General features: G+C 36.1%; 1 protein-coding gene across 5 annotated transcripts in view; it reads right to left on the reverse strand.

Annotated features, from left to right (window-relative positions):
- MCC (MCC regulator of WNT signaling pathway) overlaps nt 1-14,809 on the reverse strand; it is a 261,755-nt gene that overhangs the window by 47,427 nt on the left and 199,519 nt on the right. For all 5 annotated transcript variants that reach the window (XM_072611670.1, XM_072611662.1, XM_072611655.1 and 2 more), the window contains exons 10-12: nt 13,476-13,616; nt 11,514-11,614; nt 8,435-8,618 (exon numbers count right to left, since the gene is read on the reverse strand). In XM_072611670.1, the coding sequence (XP_072467771.1) occupies nt 8,435-8,618; nt 11,514-11,614; nt 13,476-13,616 (426 nt within the window). The remainder of the gene's footprint in view (nt 1-8,434; nt 8,619-11,513; nt 11,615-13,475; nt 13,617-14,809) is intronic.

Consider the following 14,809-nt stretch of genomic DNA (forward strand, 5'->3'; position numbering starts at 1 on the left):
CTGCAGAGATGATGACTGAAACTTTGGTAGCTGATGAGATCACTAAGTGGGACAGTATATAGAACAAAGAGAATAGGACTTAGGACACATCCTTGGGGGTAAACCCACAGTTAATGTGAGTGACACAGATGAAAAACCAGCAAAGAAGAATGAGAGGGGGCTGCTAGGAGAAGTAGATGCCATGACAGGATAGAGTATTCAGGACAGAGTATCCTGGAGAAGTGATTGATAGTGTCAAAGGTTTCAGAGAGGTCAAGAGGGATTAAGATTGAGAGAAGGAAGTCAAGAGATGACTGGTAATTGATCTTCCTAAAGCACAGATCACACCTTTCTGCCTCCATTCAATCAATTCTAGTGCCTCCCTATTATCTCAAGGATCAAATATAAAATCTTCTCCTTGGCATTTAAAGCCCTTCATAACCTAACCTTTTCATGCCTTCTAGTCTTCTTATATCTTACATACTCTGAGATCAGCAATTTTGTTCTCTTAGCTGTGTCTTACTCATACCACTCCATCTCCTAATTCCCTTTGCCTGGAGCTGACTTCCTCCTTATCTCCACTTCCTGGCTTCTTTCAAGTCTCAGCTAAAGTCTCACCTTCTGCAAGAAGCCTTTTCCAGGTCTCTGCAAACTTAGTGCTTTCCTTGTAAGACTATGCCTGATCTGTCTGGAATACATCTTGTTTACAACTAATTGTTGCATGTTGTCTCCCTCTTTAGACTGTGAACTCCCTGAGAGTGGGGACTATTTTTGCTTTACTTTGTAACCCCAGAGTTGAGTATAGTCTGGCACATAGCAGGCACTTAAAAAAAAAAAATGGTAACCAATTGACTTTGGAGTTCAAAGGTTAAGATGAATGATGGGGTTGGAAGAATGGAAGCAAAAGGATTAGAAGACAATGAGAATGACAAACCACAACACATACCCCTACTAAAAACACTGAAAAGCATAGGAGTAAATGGAGCTTTTCATAAAATGGCAAGCAGTATCCAAGCATTCTTACTAAAAATACCAGAGCTGACTGGAAATTTTGACTTTCAAATACAAGAATCAATAGAAACATGAAAAGGTAAACAGGAAAGAGAAAGCATAAGGATCTTGCTAAGGTTGAACTGTTTACATTTCTACATGGAAAGATGATATTTGTAACTCATGAGACCCTTCTCAGTATTAGGGTAGTTAGAGGGAATATATATAGGTGTATGTGTGTATGTATATATTATACATGTGTAGATGTATGTGCATACATGCATGTGTGTATGTGTGTACATGTACATATGTATATGTATGTATGTATGTATAGACAGAGGGCACAGGGTGAGCTGAATATGAAGGGTGGACATCTAGAAAATAAAATTAATGCTATGTGTATATATATACACATAGCATTAATTTTATTTTTTTAAATACATACATATACATATATACATATACATATATATGATATATGTATGGCACAGGGTAAGCTGAATATGAAGGGAGAATACCTAAAAAAATAAAATAAAGTGTTGATAGGAATGTACTGGGAGAAAGACAAAGGAAGAGGTAGAATGTAGTAAACCATCTCATATAAAAGAGGCAAGAAAGAGTATTTACAATGGAGGGGAAAAGCAGGGGAACTGAGAGGAATAAATGAGCCTTACTCTTATCAGATCTGGCATAAGGAGGGAATAACATACATTCAATTGGATATGGAAATTTGTCTTACCCTGCAGGGAGGCAGGGAGGAAGAGGATAGGAGAATGAGAATAATAGAAGGGACAGCAGATTGGGGGAAGAAGTAATCAGAAGCAAACACTATGTGGGAGGACAGGTTGGGGAGAGAATGGAATAAATGGAGGGCAGGACAGGATAGAAGGAACTGCAGTTAGTTTTTTCAACATGACTATTATGGAAATGTTTTGTATGGCTACATGTATGACCTATATCGAAGTGCTTGCTTTTTCAATAAGAGTGGGTGGTAAGGGAAGAAAGGAGAGAATGTGAAACTCAAAGCTTTAAAAATGAATGTTAAAAATTAATTTTACACACAACTGTGAAATAAGTTGTACAGGCAATGGGGTACAGAAATCTATCTTGTCCTACAGGAAAACAGAGGGGAGGGGAATGGGAGAAGAAAGGGGTGATAGAAGGAGGGCAGATTGGAGAAACGGGTGGTTGGGGTACATGCTGTTCTAGGGTGGGGGGAGGGGATGGGAAGAAAATTTGCAATTCAAAATCGTGTGGAAGTAAATGTTGAAAATGAAAATAAATAAATTCTATTTTTAAAAATGCTTTGCTGTTCTATAACCAAATAGAAGTTGAAAGAATCCAATGATCACCTCCTGAAAGAGATTCCAAAATGAAATATTATAGCCAAATTCCAAAGTTACCAGGTCAAGGAGAAAATAAACAATTCAATTATCGTGGAACAGCAGTCAGAAAAACACAAGATTTAGCAGCTTCTACAGTTAAGGAACAGGAGACTTGGCATATGATATTCCTGAGGGCAAAAAAACTAGGATTATAATCAAGAATTACCCAACCAACAAAACTGAGTAAAATTTTTCAGGGGAAAAAAATAGACATTTAAGGAAACAGAAGACTTTCAAGCACTCCTGATGTAAAGTACAGAGCTCAGCAGAGAAAATGTGACTTTCAAATATGAGACTCAAGAGAAGCATAAAAAGGTAAAGAGGAAAGAGAAATAAGAAGGGACTTAACAATGTTTAGCATGGGAAGATGACAATTGTAACTCTTTAGAACTTTCTCATTATTAGAGCAGTTAGAAGGCATACACACACACACATACATACATACATATATATACATATACATATATTACATATATATATAGACAAAGCACATAGATGTGAGTTGAATATGATGAAAAGATATCCAAAAAAATAAAATTAAGAGATGAGAAAGAGGAATGCACTGGGAGAAAGGAAAAGAGAGAGGCAGAATGGGGTAAGTCATCTCATATACAAGAGGCAAGAAAGAGCTTTGACAACAGAGAGGTAGACGAGAGGTGGTGGGGATCACTTAAATCTTACTCTCATCAGAACTGGCTCAAAGAGGGAATAATGAACACACTCAATTGGGCATAGAAATCTATCTTACCCTTCAGGAAAGTAGGAGGGGAAGGGGAGAAGAGAAGAGGGGAGTTCTCTTAGAAGGGGGGGGCAGATTGGGGGAGGTGACAGAAGAAAAACACTTTTGAGGAGTAACAGGATGAAAGGAGAGAGAAGGGAATAAACAGGAGGGGAGTAGGATGGAGGGAAATATTGTTAGCAATTGTAACTGTGAAAAATTTTTTTGAAAAAGTTTCTCTGACAAAGGCCACATCTTTAAGATATGTAGAGAAATAAGTCAAGACAGGAGCCATTCCCCAATTGATAAAGGATCAAAAATATTTCTTTCAGTTTTCAGTCAATTTTCATTCAATTTTCAAATGAAGTAATTAAAGCTATCTATAGGTACATGAAAAAAATGCTATAAATCACTGCTGATTGGAGAAATTAAAATTAAGACAATTCTGAGGTACTACCTCATATATATTAGATTGGTTAATAGGACAGAAAAGGTAAAGGACAAATGTTGGAGGCTATGTGGGAAAAATGAAACACTAACGCGTTGCTGGTGGAGTTGTGAACTAATTCAACAATTACGTGGAGCAATTGGGAACTATGCCCAAAGGCCTATAAAATGCATATCCTTTGACCCAGGAGTACTACTACTAGGTCTGCACCCCAAAAGAGATTTAAAAAAAAGTAAAGCACATAAAAAATATTTATAGTAGTTCTTTCCTGGTGGCAAGGAACTGGAAATTCAGAAAATGTCCATCAACTGGAGGATGGCTCAACAAGTTGCGGTATATGATTGTGATGGAATACTACTAAACCATAAGAAATAATGACCTAGATGCTCTCAGAAAAACCTGGAAAGTCTTACATGAACTGATGCAAAATGAAATGAGTAGAACCCAAAGACACTGTACATAATAACAGCAGTACTGTAAGATTACTGACTGTGAATGACTTAGCTATTCGGAACAACACAATGACAGAAGACACTTCAAAGGACTTATGATGAAAAATGCTATCCACCCCAGAGAAAGAACTGATGGAATCTGAGTACAGATTGAAGTTCTTGGGTTTTTATTTTGGTCTGTGTTTTCCTTTACAACATGACTAATATGGAAATATGTTTTGCATGACTACACATGTATAACCTATATCAAATTGCTAGCCTTCTCAACTGGAGGAGGGCAAAGGGAAGGAGAGAATTTGGAACTCAGTTTCAAAAACAAATGTTGAAAGTTGTTTTTACGTGTACTTGGGAAAAAATTAAATTAGAAAAAAAAAAGCAAACATTATCTGTAAAGGGGATAAATTAGAAGCTTTTCCAATTAGATTAGGGGTAAAGCAAGGATGTCCATTATCACCATCATTAATCAACATTGTACTAGAAATGCTAGCTAGAACAAAAAAAACCAAGGAAAAGAAATAGAATGAATAAGAATAGGCATTGAAAAAAACAAAACTATTGCTCTTTGCAGACAATATGATAAGAACGTAGAGAACTTTAGAGAATCAACTAAAAATCTAGTCAAAACTTTAACAAAGTTGTGGGTTGTATAATAAACTCACACAAATCACCAGCATTTCCAGATATTACCAACAAAATCCAGCAGGAAGAGATAACTCTACAAAATACTTGGGAGTCTAACTACCAAGACAAATATAGCAACTATGCGAACAGAATTACAAAACGCTTTTCACACAAATAAAGACATCTAAAAAACTGGAAAAATATTCATTGCTCGTAGGTAGGCTGAACAGCTATAACAAAAATTATAATTCAGTGCCATACCAATCAAACTACCAAAGAATTATTTTATAGAACTAGAAAAATATCATAAAATTCACCTGGAAGAATATAAGAATATGAAAATATGACATAGATAGGTAACCTGAGTTTTAAAAGGGTGCAAAAAACAAATTGTTTATATAGAAATGAAAAAGGAGAAACTACAGCAGTTAATGAGAAAAAAGGATATTATTAGAAACTTTTGTTGTTAATAGCCCTAATAACTTGGAAAAATATAAAATAGATGAACAAAAGAAGAATTGGACTATTTATAGCATGATGCCAGAAAAAGAATTTGAGTGAACCATAAATAATCTTCCAAAGGAAAATACACTTCCAGGATCAGATAACATTCACAATATCGAATTCAATCAACAATAAGAAAAGCAAGCACCCTTTCAATTTCTTTCCATGATGCAAATATGGTCTTGATACCTAAAAAAGCAGAGACTGTAAGCCAATATCCCTAATGAACACAGATGAAAATTTTTTAAATGTTTTATTGTTGTAACCTCCCTGACAACGTTTTATTGGCAGGGAGGCTACAATAACATATTAGAAAGATTGTATACCAGATAAGAGTTCATAATAGGGATTCAGAGCTCACTTAACATAAGGAAGATTAGAAGTATAACTTTAATAATATAAATAATTTTAAAATGTGATTACATCAATAGAGATAAAAATATTTTGACAAATTCCAATAATCATTTCTATTAAAAACTCTATTACAAATTATAGAACTAATTGTATCTTTCCTTAATTGAATAAACAGTTTTTATCAAAAGCCAGGAGCAAACAAAGGTAATGAAAAAAGTCAGTGACCTTTCCAGTAATAGCAAAGGTAAAGCAAGGATGCCTATTATCACCAATATTATTTAACACTGTTCTAGAAATGAAAACCATAAATAATATACAAAAATTAAAATAAACACAGGCAAAGGAAAAATAAAATTACCTCTCTACAGATATGATGATTTAGAGGACCACAGAAAGTAAAATAAAAATTAACTGAAATAATTAACTCAATAAAGTTGTAGGACAAAGGATAAATCCACAAAATCCATCAACATTCCTATATATGACCAACAAACTTTGAAAAGATGAGCCAGAAAGAGAAGTTCCTTCAAAAACTACATAAGTTATGCAATTCTTGGGACTCTATCAATCAAAATTTGCCCAGGGCCTAAATGAACCAAATTCTAAAACACTCTTTACAGAAACAAAGATTTGAAACTAAATGATTTGAGAAACATTATTTTCATTAAGTTGACCTAATACAATGAAAATGACAATGCTACCTAAATTAACTAATTTATTCAGTCCTAAAGCAATCAGCCTCACAAAAGAATATTTTGTAAAATTACAAAAATAACAGTGAAATCTACATGAAGGAACAAAATTCAAGACTCTCAAGGGTAAGAATTTTTAAAACTGAGAAGGAAGGGGATCTATTAGTATTAGATTTCAAACTATATTGCAAAGCAATAGACAGTAAAAACGATTTTATACTGGGGAAGGGAGGTGAGAAAGGAAGAAGGAAAGGGAGGGAGCGGGGCAGACAATCAATAAAATAAAGCATGCGTTTCCAGAGCACAGTACAAAAAAAGATGATCGTATATGAAACTGCAAAAGATTCCAGTTATGAGAGGAAAGGCTCACTATTGGACAAAAACTCCTATAAAAATTAGACAGCCATCTGGCAGAAATTAGGTTTAGAACAAAAATTAAGTGTCAACCATTTCACCATTTCAATCCAAAAGACTCCTAAAAATTCTAGACAAGTCATAAAAAAATTGATTTTAGTAATTTTCTTCTCTTGGTGATAGGCAAGTCACTTTGCCACTCTGGGCTGTAATTTTCTCATCTATAAGACGAAAAGATTGGGAACAGAACATATCAAAGATTCCTTCTGGTTCCAATAGTCTAGCGGTCCATGAGTTAGGCTTTCAGGATCAACAAATAACAGTGATTACCATAATGATGAAAGCATTTGGGGATTTTTTTTTGTTTGGTTCATGCCACATAGCATTAAATTTGTTTAGTTCAATCAAGCTGCAGAGACCATTCTTCCCGAGAGCTAGTACAGGTCCCCTAGTACAGAGAATATTTTGTGGTATTCTGAACCCTTCATAAATGGAAAGAATTTTTTTTTTTTTGCTAAAATAGCAGTACAACCAAACTTAAGGCTTATATGTATACCTTGAGAAAAGCTAAATTTGCATATAGAACTAGGCTTTTTAGAAATTTTTATCTCCTTTCTCATCTTTATTTTCTCCTTTCCAAACAGATGGTGATAAAACTTCTTCTCCTCACATACCTCTAAATTTACTTCTGGGTGTTAGATCTAAAACTGTTGAGAAAGGTAACTCTCCTGGGCCACTTAAGTAGAAGATTTATAGCACAAAGTGACTGTCAATCTTAACTGTCCCAATCATTGCTCTAAGTAGATAAATTGTCACTGACAAAGTAGATGCATATACCTATGCCAAATTAATATACAAACTAGATACAGCACATCTGGACATACTACTAGGAAAAACACCTGCTTTTTGTATTGAAGCTAAAGTCTGAATAAAATTTCAGTCTGTACATTAGAGGAAGTCAACTGTTGGAATAAATTGAAACAAGGAGACATGACTGTGGGCAACCGGCCAAGTGAATTTTGGGGGATTCTGCCTTCCTCTGGAGTTTGAGGCAAGATGCCCTATCCCATATGGCTGTACCTCTGTGAGGCACATCTTGAAACCCTTACAGTAAGATACTTTCTAGCTCTAACACAAATAGAACTTGCCACCTTGTGATATAAATTCAATCTATATTCTATAAGGCTCTAGGCACTTGATCTGCATGTGGAAAAAGAAGGGATAATTTAGAAAACATTTCCTCCATATTGAAATGACTAGAAAAGGTTTCTGCCAGAATCAAACTACTTTAATATATGACAAATATTTATCGGAAAACCTCACAAACATATCTGATGGAGAACATGAGTATTTCAGCTATATAGAAAGTAGTACCATCCTTTGATGATAAAAACATCAAAGACATAATTCTTAAATGTATATTTGAACCTTTTAATGATTCAGGTATGAGGAAGAGACCCTTGAAGTCATTTTACTGTGGAGGAAAATGAGAGGCAGAGAAGTTCAGTAACTTGCATAATGTCACCCAAGAAATAAGCACCAAAGGTGAGACTTGAACTTAGGCCTCTTCTACCATACTCTAACTCTGTCCCTCTGAGCCTCAGTTTCCTCATCTGTAAAAGGGGAAGGTTTGATTATATGATCGCTAAAGAAATTCCTGACAGCTCTAAATTTTAATTTTTCTTTTTTGAATGAGGGATGGCCAAGGTTAAAAAAAAAATAGGTCACACAAGTCTGGTGATGGCTGAAAGCATGCTCCTACCTGTGTGCGTGCACACATACAGACACACACACACACACACACACACACACACACACACACACACACACACACCTGCATAGCAGTCTGAATGGAAAAGTGGACTGAAACATCAACAGTCTTATTAAGGCTGAAAGAAAATGCAGACAAGACAGCAGAGGAAATGTGTTCTGGTTACCTGGTATGGCTGTTGGAAGAAAGGCTCTCCCAAGGCTGCACACTGCAGCCAGGGACAGCGAACGCTCCCCCACAGCTCCCATCCAGCTTCATCAGCAGGGCTTTGGCGGCATTCTCAGCTGTCTTCCGGCAATCATGAGCATGCTTGAGCATCTGGGTAACATTTTCATCTCTTGTCTGGTCCCCTAAGTTGTAAAGTAATCAGTGGAATAATTGACATAGCATAAGCCTGGGGAGGAACATAGGCAAGCAATATTCAATTATTCAATGGAGGAGAAGTAGGGTGCTGTAGGGAAAAAGGCATTAGACTAAATGTCAGCACACCTGGGTTCCCATTCTGGCTCTCTCATTATATAATTCTTCGGTTCTGTAACATTCTTTCTTGACCACAGTTACCTCATCTATGCAATGAAATCCCTTTCACTTCTAACATCCAGTTATTCAGGAATTATCCTATTTAGGCTCAGGTTATCATCTTTTTTTATAGTACAATGGTTCTTCTTTATGAGGGCAAGCAAGAGAAACAAATGTTATTATGAGTTCACTTCCCTGCTAAAAGGTTTACTAGGGAAAGGGGAAGGAACTGGTGGCCAAAATGAAAGCACTGAATTATCTCTACAATTCCTTTACCTGTGCTATTTCCTTTCTATTATTAGTTTAGCTGATCTATAGTTAACCAAATGAGGTAGTATATGTAAAGAGATTTGCAAACATTAAAGCATGATATAAATCTAGCTACTATTATAGATAAAAAAGGCAAATAAAGCATGAAATTTAAAAAAAAACTTCTCTGAAGTCTACAAGAAACATTGTAACCAAAATGTTACACTGGGATCAAACATTATTCACAACAATGGCATTTCCTTCTCATTGGCACAAATAAGGGGCAGCATGATGTAATACAGACAGCAAACTGGGCCATAGAGTCTAGGGCTGAATCCAACTACCCTTTCTAAAACCTTCTGGCTGTGAGACCACACTTTTGGTGCCTTGGGAAACTACTGCTGTTGAGTCATTTTTCAGTTGTCTCTGACTCTTCATGACCTCACATGGGGTTTTCTTGGAAATGATACTGGAACAGTTTGACATTTCCTCCTCCACCTCATTTTCCAAGGTTAAGAGACTTGCCCAAGGTCAAACAGCTAGTCTGAGGCTGGCTTTGAACTCATGAACATCAGTCTTCCTGATCCCAAGCCCAGTGCTCTATCTATTGTACTACCTAACTGCCCTCAGAAAACTGTCCAAGGCTTTAAACTGCAGACGAGTGGCCAATATGTATAGGTTAATGGGAGTTTCTCCACTAGAAGTTGTACACATCAACAAAAACGCAGGTCTGTGGGAGAAAAAAAAGTCGGCATAATGTGATACTTTCAGTGTCATTATGATTCTTTTCCTGCATACAAAGAATTGAGAGAGGTAAAGAAAAAAAAAATGGATCTGACACTATTTTAGTATTCAAAACTAAAATGACCCGTTGAGGCTTCTAAGTTGTATTGGGAGCTAGTAAACACCAGGTGACAAAGTCGTAGGCAGGATGGTCCCTAACGCTTTTTGGTTTTTGTTCATTGAAAATTAACTTTTCCATTATTATCTTTTTGTCTTACAAATCACATATTTAAAAAAAAAATCCTAACTCATTTCTCCTTCTTCCACTACCATCCTATTCTAATACCTCACTGTGGTGTAGAGTTCAGTCTGGGTACTCAAAGGCTATGCCAGTAGAGTACAGGAGCTGGCAGGACATACCAAGATGGAAAGGTTTCAGATATGGGTCTAGTAATGGACTGTTCTTGTGTATTAAGGACTAAGCTTAGAGCATTCAGAGAGCTCAGCAGCTCAACTTGGCTCACCAGTTAATGATTTTTTTCCCCTGCCAAAGAAACTCATGAAGACTAGGGGCTGCAATCTGGGTTGGCTGGAAATGGTATGACCTGATGAAATAATGTATCCTTTAAGCATTAGAATTCTTTAAGTTCAGTTCTTAAGAAATGGTATAACTAAGAAGGTTGTCTTATAAATACAGGCCTGTTACCTGGAACCAGGTAAATTTGAACTATTTTATTATTGATTTTAAACATTTACTTGAATGATTCCAGCTACTACACAAAGTAGCTATGCTGTGCTCATTTTTCTGGGTTACAAGCTTACAAAAGAATATTCCTGAAATTTAAGATGAAGAGTTCTTTCTAATATAAACTAAAAATAAGCCAAATGATTTTTTCCCTTTAACTGATCATATTTGTTAATAGGTATGCTTTTTAAAAATCTTGACCGCTGGCCAAGACCATTTTTGGATCAGTTTCATATGAAAAATAAAGTTTTATAGATCAACTAAAAGATGCTGAAAAATGAGGTTTCTAATGGAATTGCTGGCACTGTCTCTGTTTTAGAGCTGGAAAAGGTAACTGTCTTAATTTTTTAAAAAGAGTATGTAAAAAAGTTGAGAATGGCCCAATGGAATTGGAAAGTTTGGAAAAGACAGTACTACAGGACAAAGGGAGACTAGGAATATTTGGGGGGGATGCAAGGAAATTCATATATAAACATATACATGCTTCCACATATTTTTAAAGGAGAAGACATTGAAAGTTTTTTTAATTTTCTCATGGAAACTCTATTCACATTTCAGAGGAAGCAGGGTTTTATAGAACAGTAATTGGGAAAGGGTGACTTGAAAATAAAGAGCAAAAAAAAAAATTCACTCACACTAAACTATAAAGCCCTGATGATGGGAAGGAAAACTTAGAAAAAAATTCAGTCAACAAAGGAATAAGACCCTTGAAGCCAATGTCACATAGGGAAGGGAGACAGGGTCCCTGTTTTGACAGAAGAAAGTTGAATCATTTCTATGGCTGTACCAGTTTTAATGTCTAGCAATTATATCAGCTCATGAAAATACATTTACAGGGAAGGATTGTTTATTTTAACTTGTCTATAATTCTGTTTCAATTACCATTCTTGTTTCATTCCAAATAAACAATTTACTCAGAAGAGAAGAAAAAAGAAAAACACAGTTTAACAGAGTAGAGGGGAACACATACAATCAATGAAGCACAGAAATATATTCATGTGGCCCTTACCGACAGATCCCACACCTGCTGCTCGGAACTGTCCAAGGATAAGAGACTGTTCACTTTCTGCTAGTGCCAACAGGAGTTCATAGGCTTCTATACACTGCTCACTGTAAAACATAAAACTCGGAGTCCTCAACTAAGAAAAAATATATATAGTCAAAGAGATGAGAACACAGGCAGTGCAGCACAAGAGAAAAACCACTGGTTCTTAGAGTCAGGAGACCTGACGCTAAATAAATACGTTAACACGGACAAGTCACACCTTCTATCTAAATTTCATTATCCTCATCTGTAAAACAGGAGTTAATGTACCACTGTGATGCAGGTTGTCTGAGAAAGTGCTTTGCAAATAATAAGCATTACACACATGAGAGTTATTATTTGTCATATTATTATCACCGTGAGAGATGAAGCTGGGAACATTTTTCTCCAAGACATGAATTTATTAATTAGTCTTTTTCTCCCTTTCTATCTCTCAACTCCTCTGGCTCAAAACAAATGAGCAAAAAGCCCCCCACAAATATTTACTGGGATCAACACTAACCATGCTACTTGTTTTTTCCTCCCTTATTTTAGGATTTAGAAAAAAACATGCAATAAAATAAAACTGGGAGGGATGAATTTGCCTTTCTTTTGATGGAAATGTAATAAACACTAAAACAGAAGCAAAGAGAAATTGCACTTGGGGGGGGGGGGTCCTACTTTTTGACTCCCTTTTCTAGATGAAGGATGTCCCCCTTTCTGAATCTTGGTCACCAACAGAAAGGGTAAAGGATAATCCTGACAGTCAGTAACACTCCTAGCCGAACATAAAGCTCCGTCACAACGAGCACATACGTGGTGTGATAGAAAAAATGCTACCACTTGCTTGGGTATAAATCAAATGCCTGAAGAAATCCTCTTGGACTTTTTATCCAAATACTCTGTGACACGAATTCTAAGCCAGAGAGTATAAAAATGGGGTAACCATAAACCTATTTGGATGATAACAGCAACTTATTTTACCTTCTTATTTCTTGAATGCCTACTCTTAAAAAATGCTAGATAACTATTGCTAGGAAGGGATAGCCCCTCCCCGAAAAGACCCTTGTGCCTCCTCCATTTACCTTAATGCTTTCAAGAAAAAGGGATGAAAACATATTGATCCACGGCAATTCCAAAAGGTTCCTCATGGAAAATACTATCCACATCCAGAGAAAGAACTGATGCAGTCTGAATGCAGATCAAAGCATTCTATTTTCACTTTTTTTTGTTTGCATTTTTTCATGTTTTTTCCCTTTTGTTCTGTTTCTTCTTTCACAACATGACTAATGTGGAAATATGTTTAACATGACTGCATATGTATAATGTGTATCAGATTGTTTCCCGTCTTGGGGAGGGGAAAAAGGAGGGAAAAAATTTGGAACTCAAAGTCTTCTAAAAAACTAAAGTTGAAAACTATCTTTACATGTAATTGGAAAAAATAAAATACTATTTACAAAAAAACCCCATAGAATAGATTAAAGGGGGGGAGGGGTGCAGAGGACCAATCACCATTTCACATACTGTAATTTGGTTCACTTTGCTAAGAGCGAGATTGTATCCTCAACTATTTCTAAAGAGAGACGGGACGGCTTGCTTCAAGGATCAATGCAAAACAGATTACCTTTCTTTTTTTCTTTTAGTGTGTCTTAGGAGGAAAGGGGAGGCAGGGAACTAACATTCCATATTATCTGGATTAATGAAGAGTCAAGTCAGATGCCATCACTGACCCAGTGAGTGAATAAAGTGAATCACTGACTTCCTGAAGGTGCCACAACTATTTTAAGAGCTAATCCAAGACTTCTCTCCTTTCAATGCAACAGAGATTTCAATACACTAATGCACCAAACACCAATGTGTCTTTATTCTTACCCAAAAAGTATATACACCAAGGTATATAAAGGGTGGCTTTATTACTATTGTTTTCACCACAATTACTTGACCTACCTATACTGCAGTGCAAGCCTCAAAGCTGTGGCATTGGACTCGTATTTCCCCACCAGCATACTCATTCTCTCCGCATTGCTTTTACACTCCTCCAGTGTTATGGTCAGCAGATCATTCTGAGATTTCAGGTGCTCTATTCGACTGCAAAGAAACAAACTCATTTTCAAATTTCCTCCTGAGGCTAATAAATCTGCCAACTCTTTAAAATATATATATATATACATATATATGTTAATGTCATGGACTTTAAATGTTCAGATGGAAGAAATATTTTAATATATTTGGACATTTTAACAAATGAGACACACAGATAATGAAGGAAACCGAACTCTTAAATTCTACAGGAGTTCCTGATGATGTGACTTCTGCCAAGGCAAACAGCAGCTAGTATATATCATTCAATGAATCCCTGGAACAGTCTATAGATATTGATGGCTATACATATTAGTAAATAATCTATATATCCTTCACATAGAATATAAGCTTCTTGAAGTCGAGGATTTCTTATTCTCCTGAAAATTTATTTTTACTGATTGTCCTAATTCAGTATCCTACTTAATTTAAAGTTGCTGAAGTTGGCATTTGCTGGTCTTTCCAGTCTTTAAGCAATTTCTAGATAAGTGTATATGTGTGTGCAGATCTAGATCTCTCGATAGGTATACTTAGACAGCTCTACAGATAGGGATATAAATAGACAGATCTATAAAAAGGGATACAGATAGACAGATAGATATCTATAGATATAAATACCTATCTAGAAATTCTTTAGGGATCGAAAAGACTAGTAAATGCTGGCTATTAATAGCAAATTTAAATTAAGTAGGACACTAGACTACGATAATCAGTAAAAGTAAGCTTTCAGGGGAGTAGAAAATCCTTGCCTTTAAGACAAGTACATTCTACGTGAAGGACACAGATAAGTAAATACGAGGCAGCTAGGTAGTATGACACTGACAACCTTGAAGAAGTACATAAACGCTAACTTACTATGCTATTGTATGTACATACAGGATATAAGAAAAATAAATACAGAGTTATTGGGGGGAAGGGGTACTAACAAGAAAGGCTTCTTGAATGAGGCAGCACTTGAGTTGAGCCTTGTAGGAGACTAACTGGTAACAAGGGAGTATTTGTAGCCTGTACAAAAGCACAGATGTGGGAGACAGAATGTCTGATATGGAGAGCAGCCCTATGGCAACTAGGTTAGACCAGTTGTAGGGAGCATGAGGTGGGTAATCTGTAATCACCCTGGAAAGGTAGGCTGGAGTCAGATTGTGAAGGATTTCAAATGCAAAATAGAAGAATTTTTCCTAAAGACAATAGGGAGTTAATGA

Source organism: Notamacropus eugenii, chromosome 1 (genome assembly GCF_028372415.1).
Source record: "Notamacropus eugenii isolate mMacEug1 chromosome 1, mMacEug1.pri_v2, whole genome shotgun sequence".
In the NCBI taxonomy this organism is placed as follows: Eukaryota; Metazoa; Chordata; class Mammalia; order Diprotodontia; family Macropodidae; genus Notamacropus; species Notamacropus eugenii.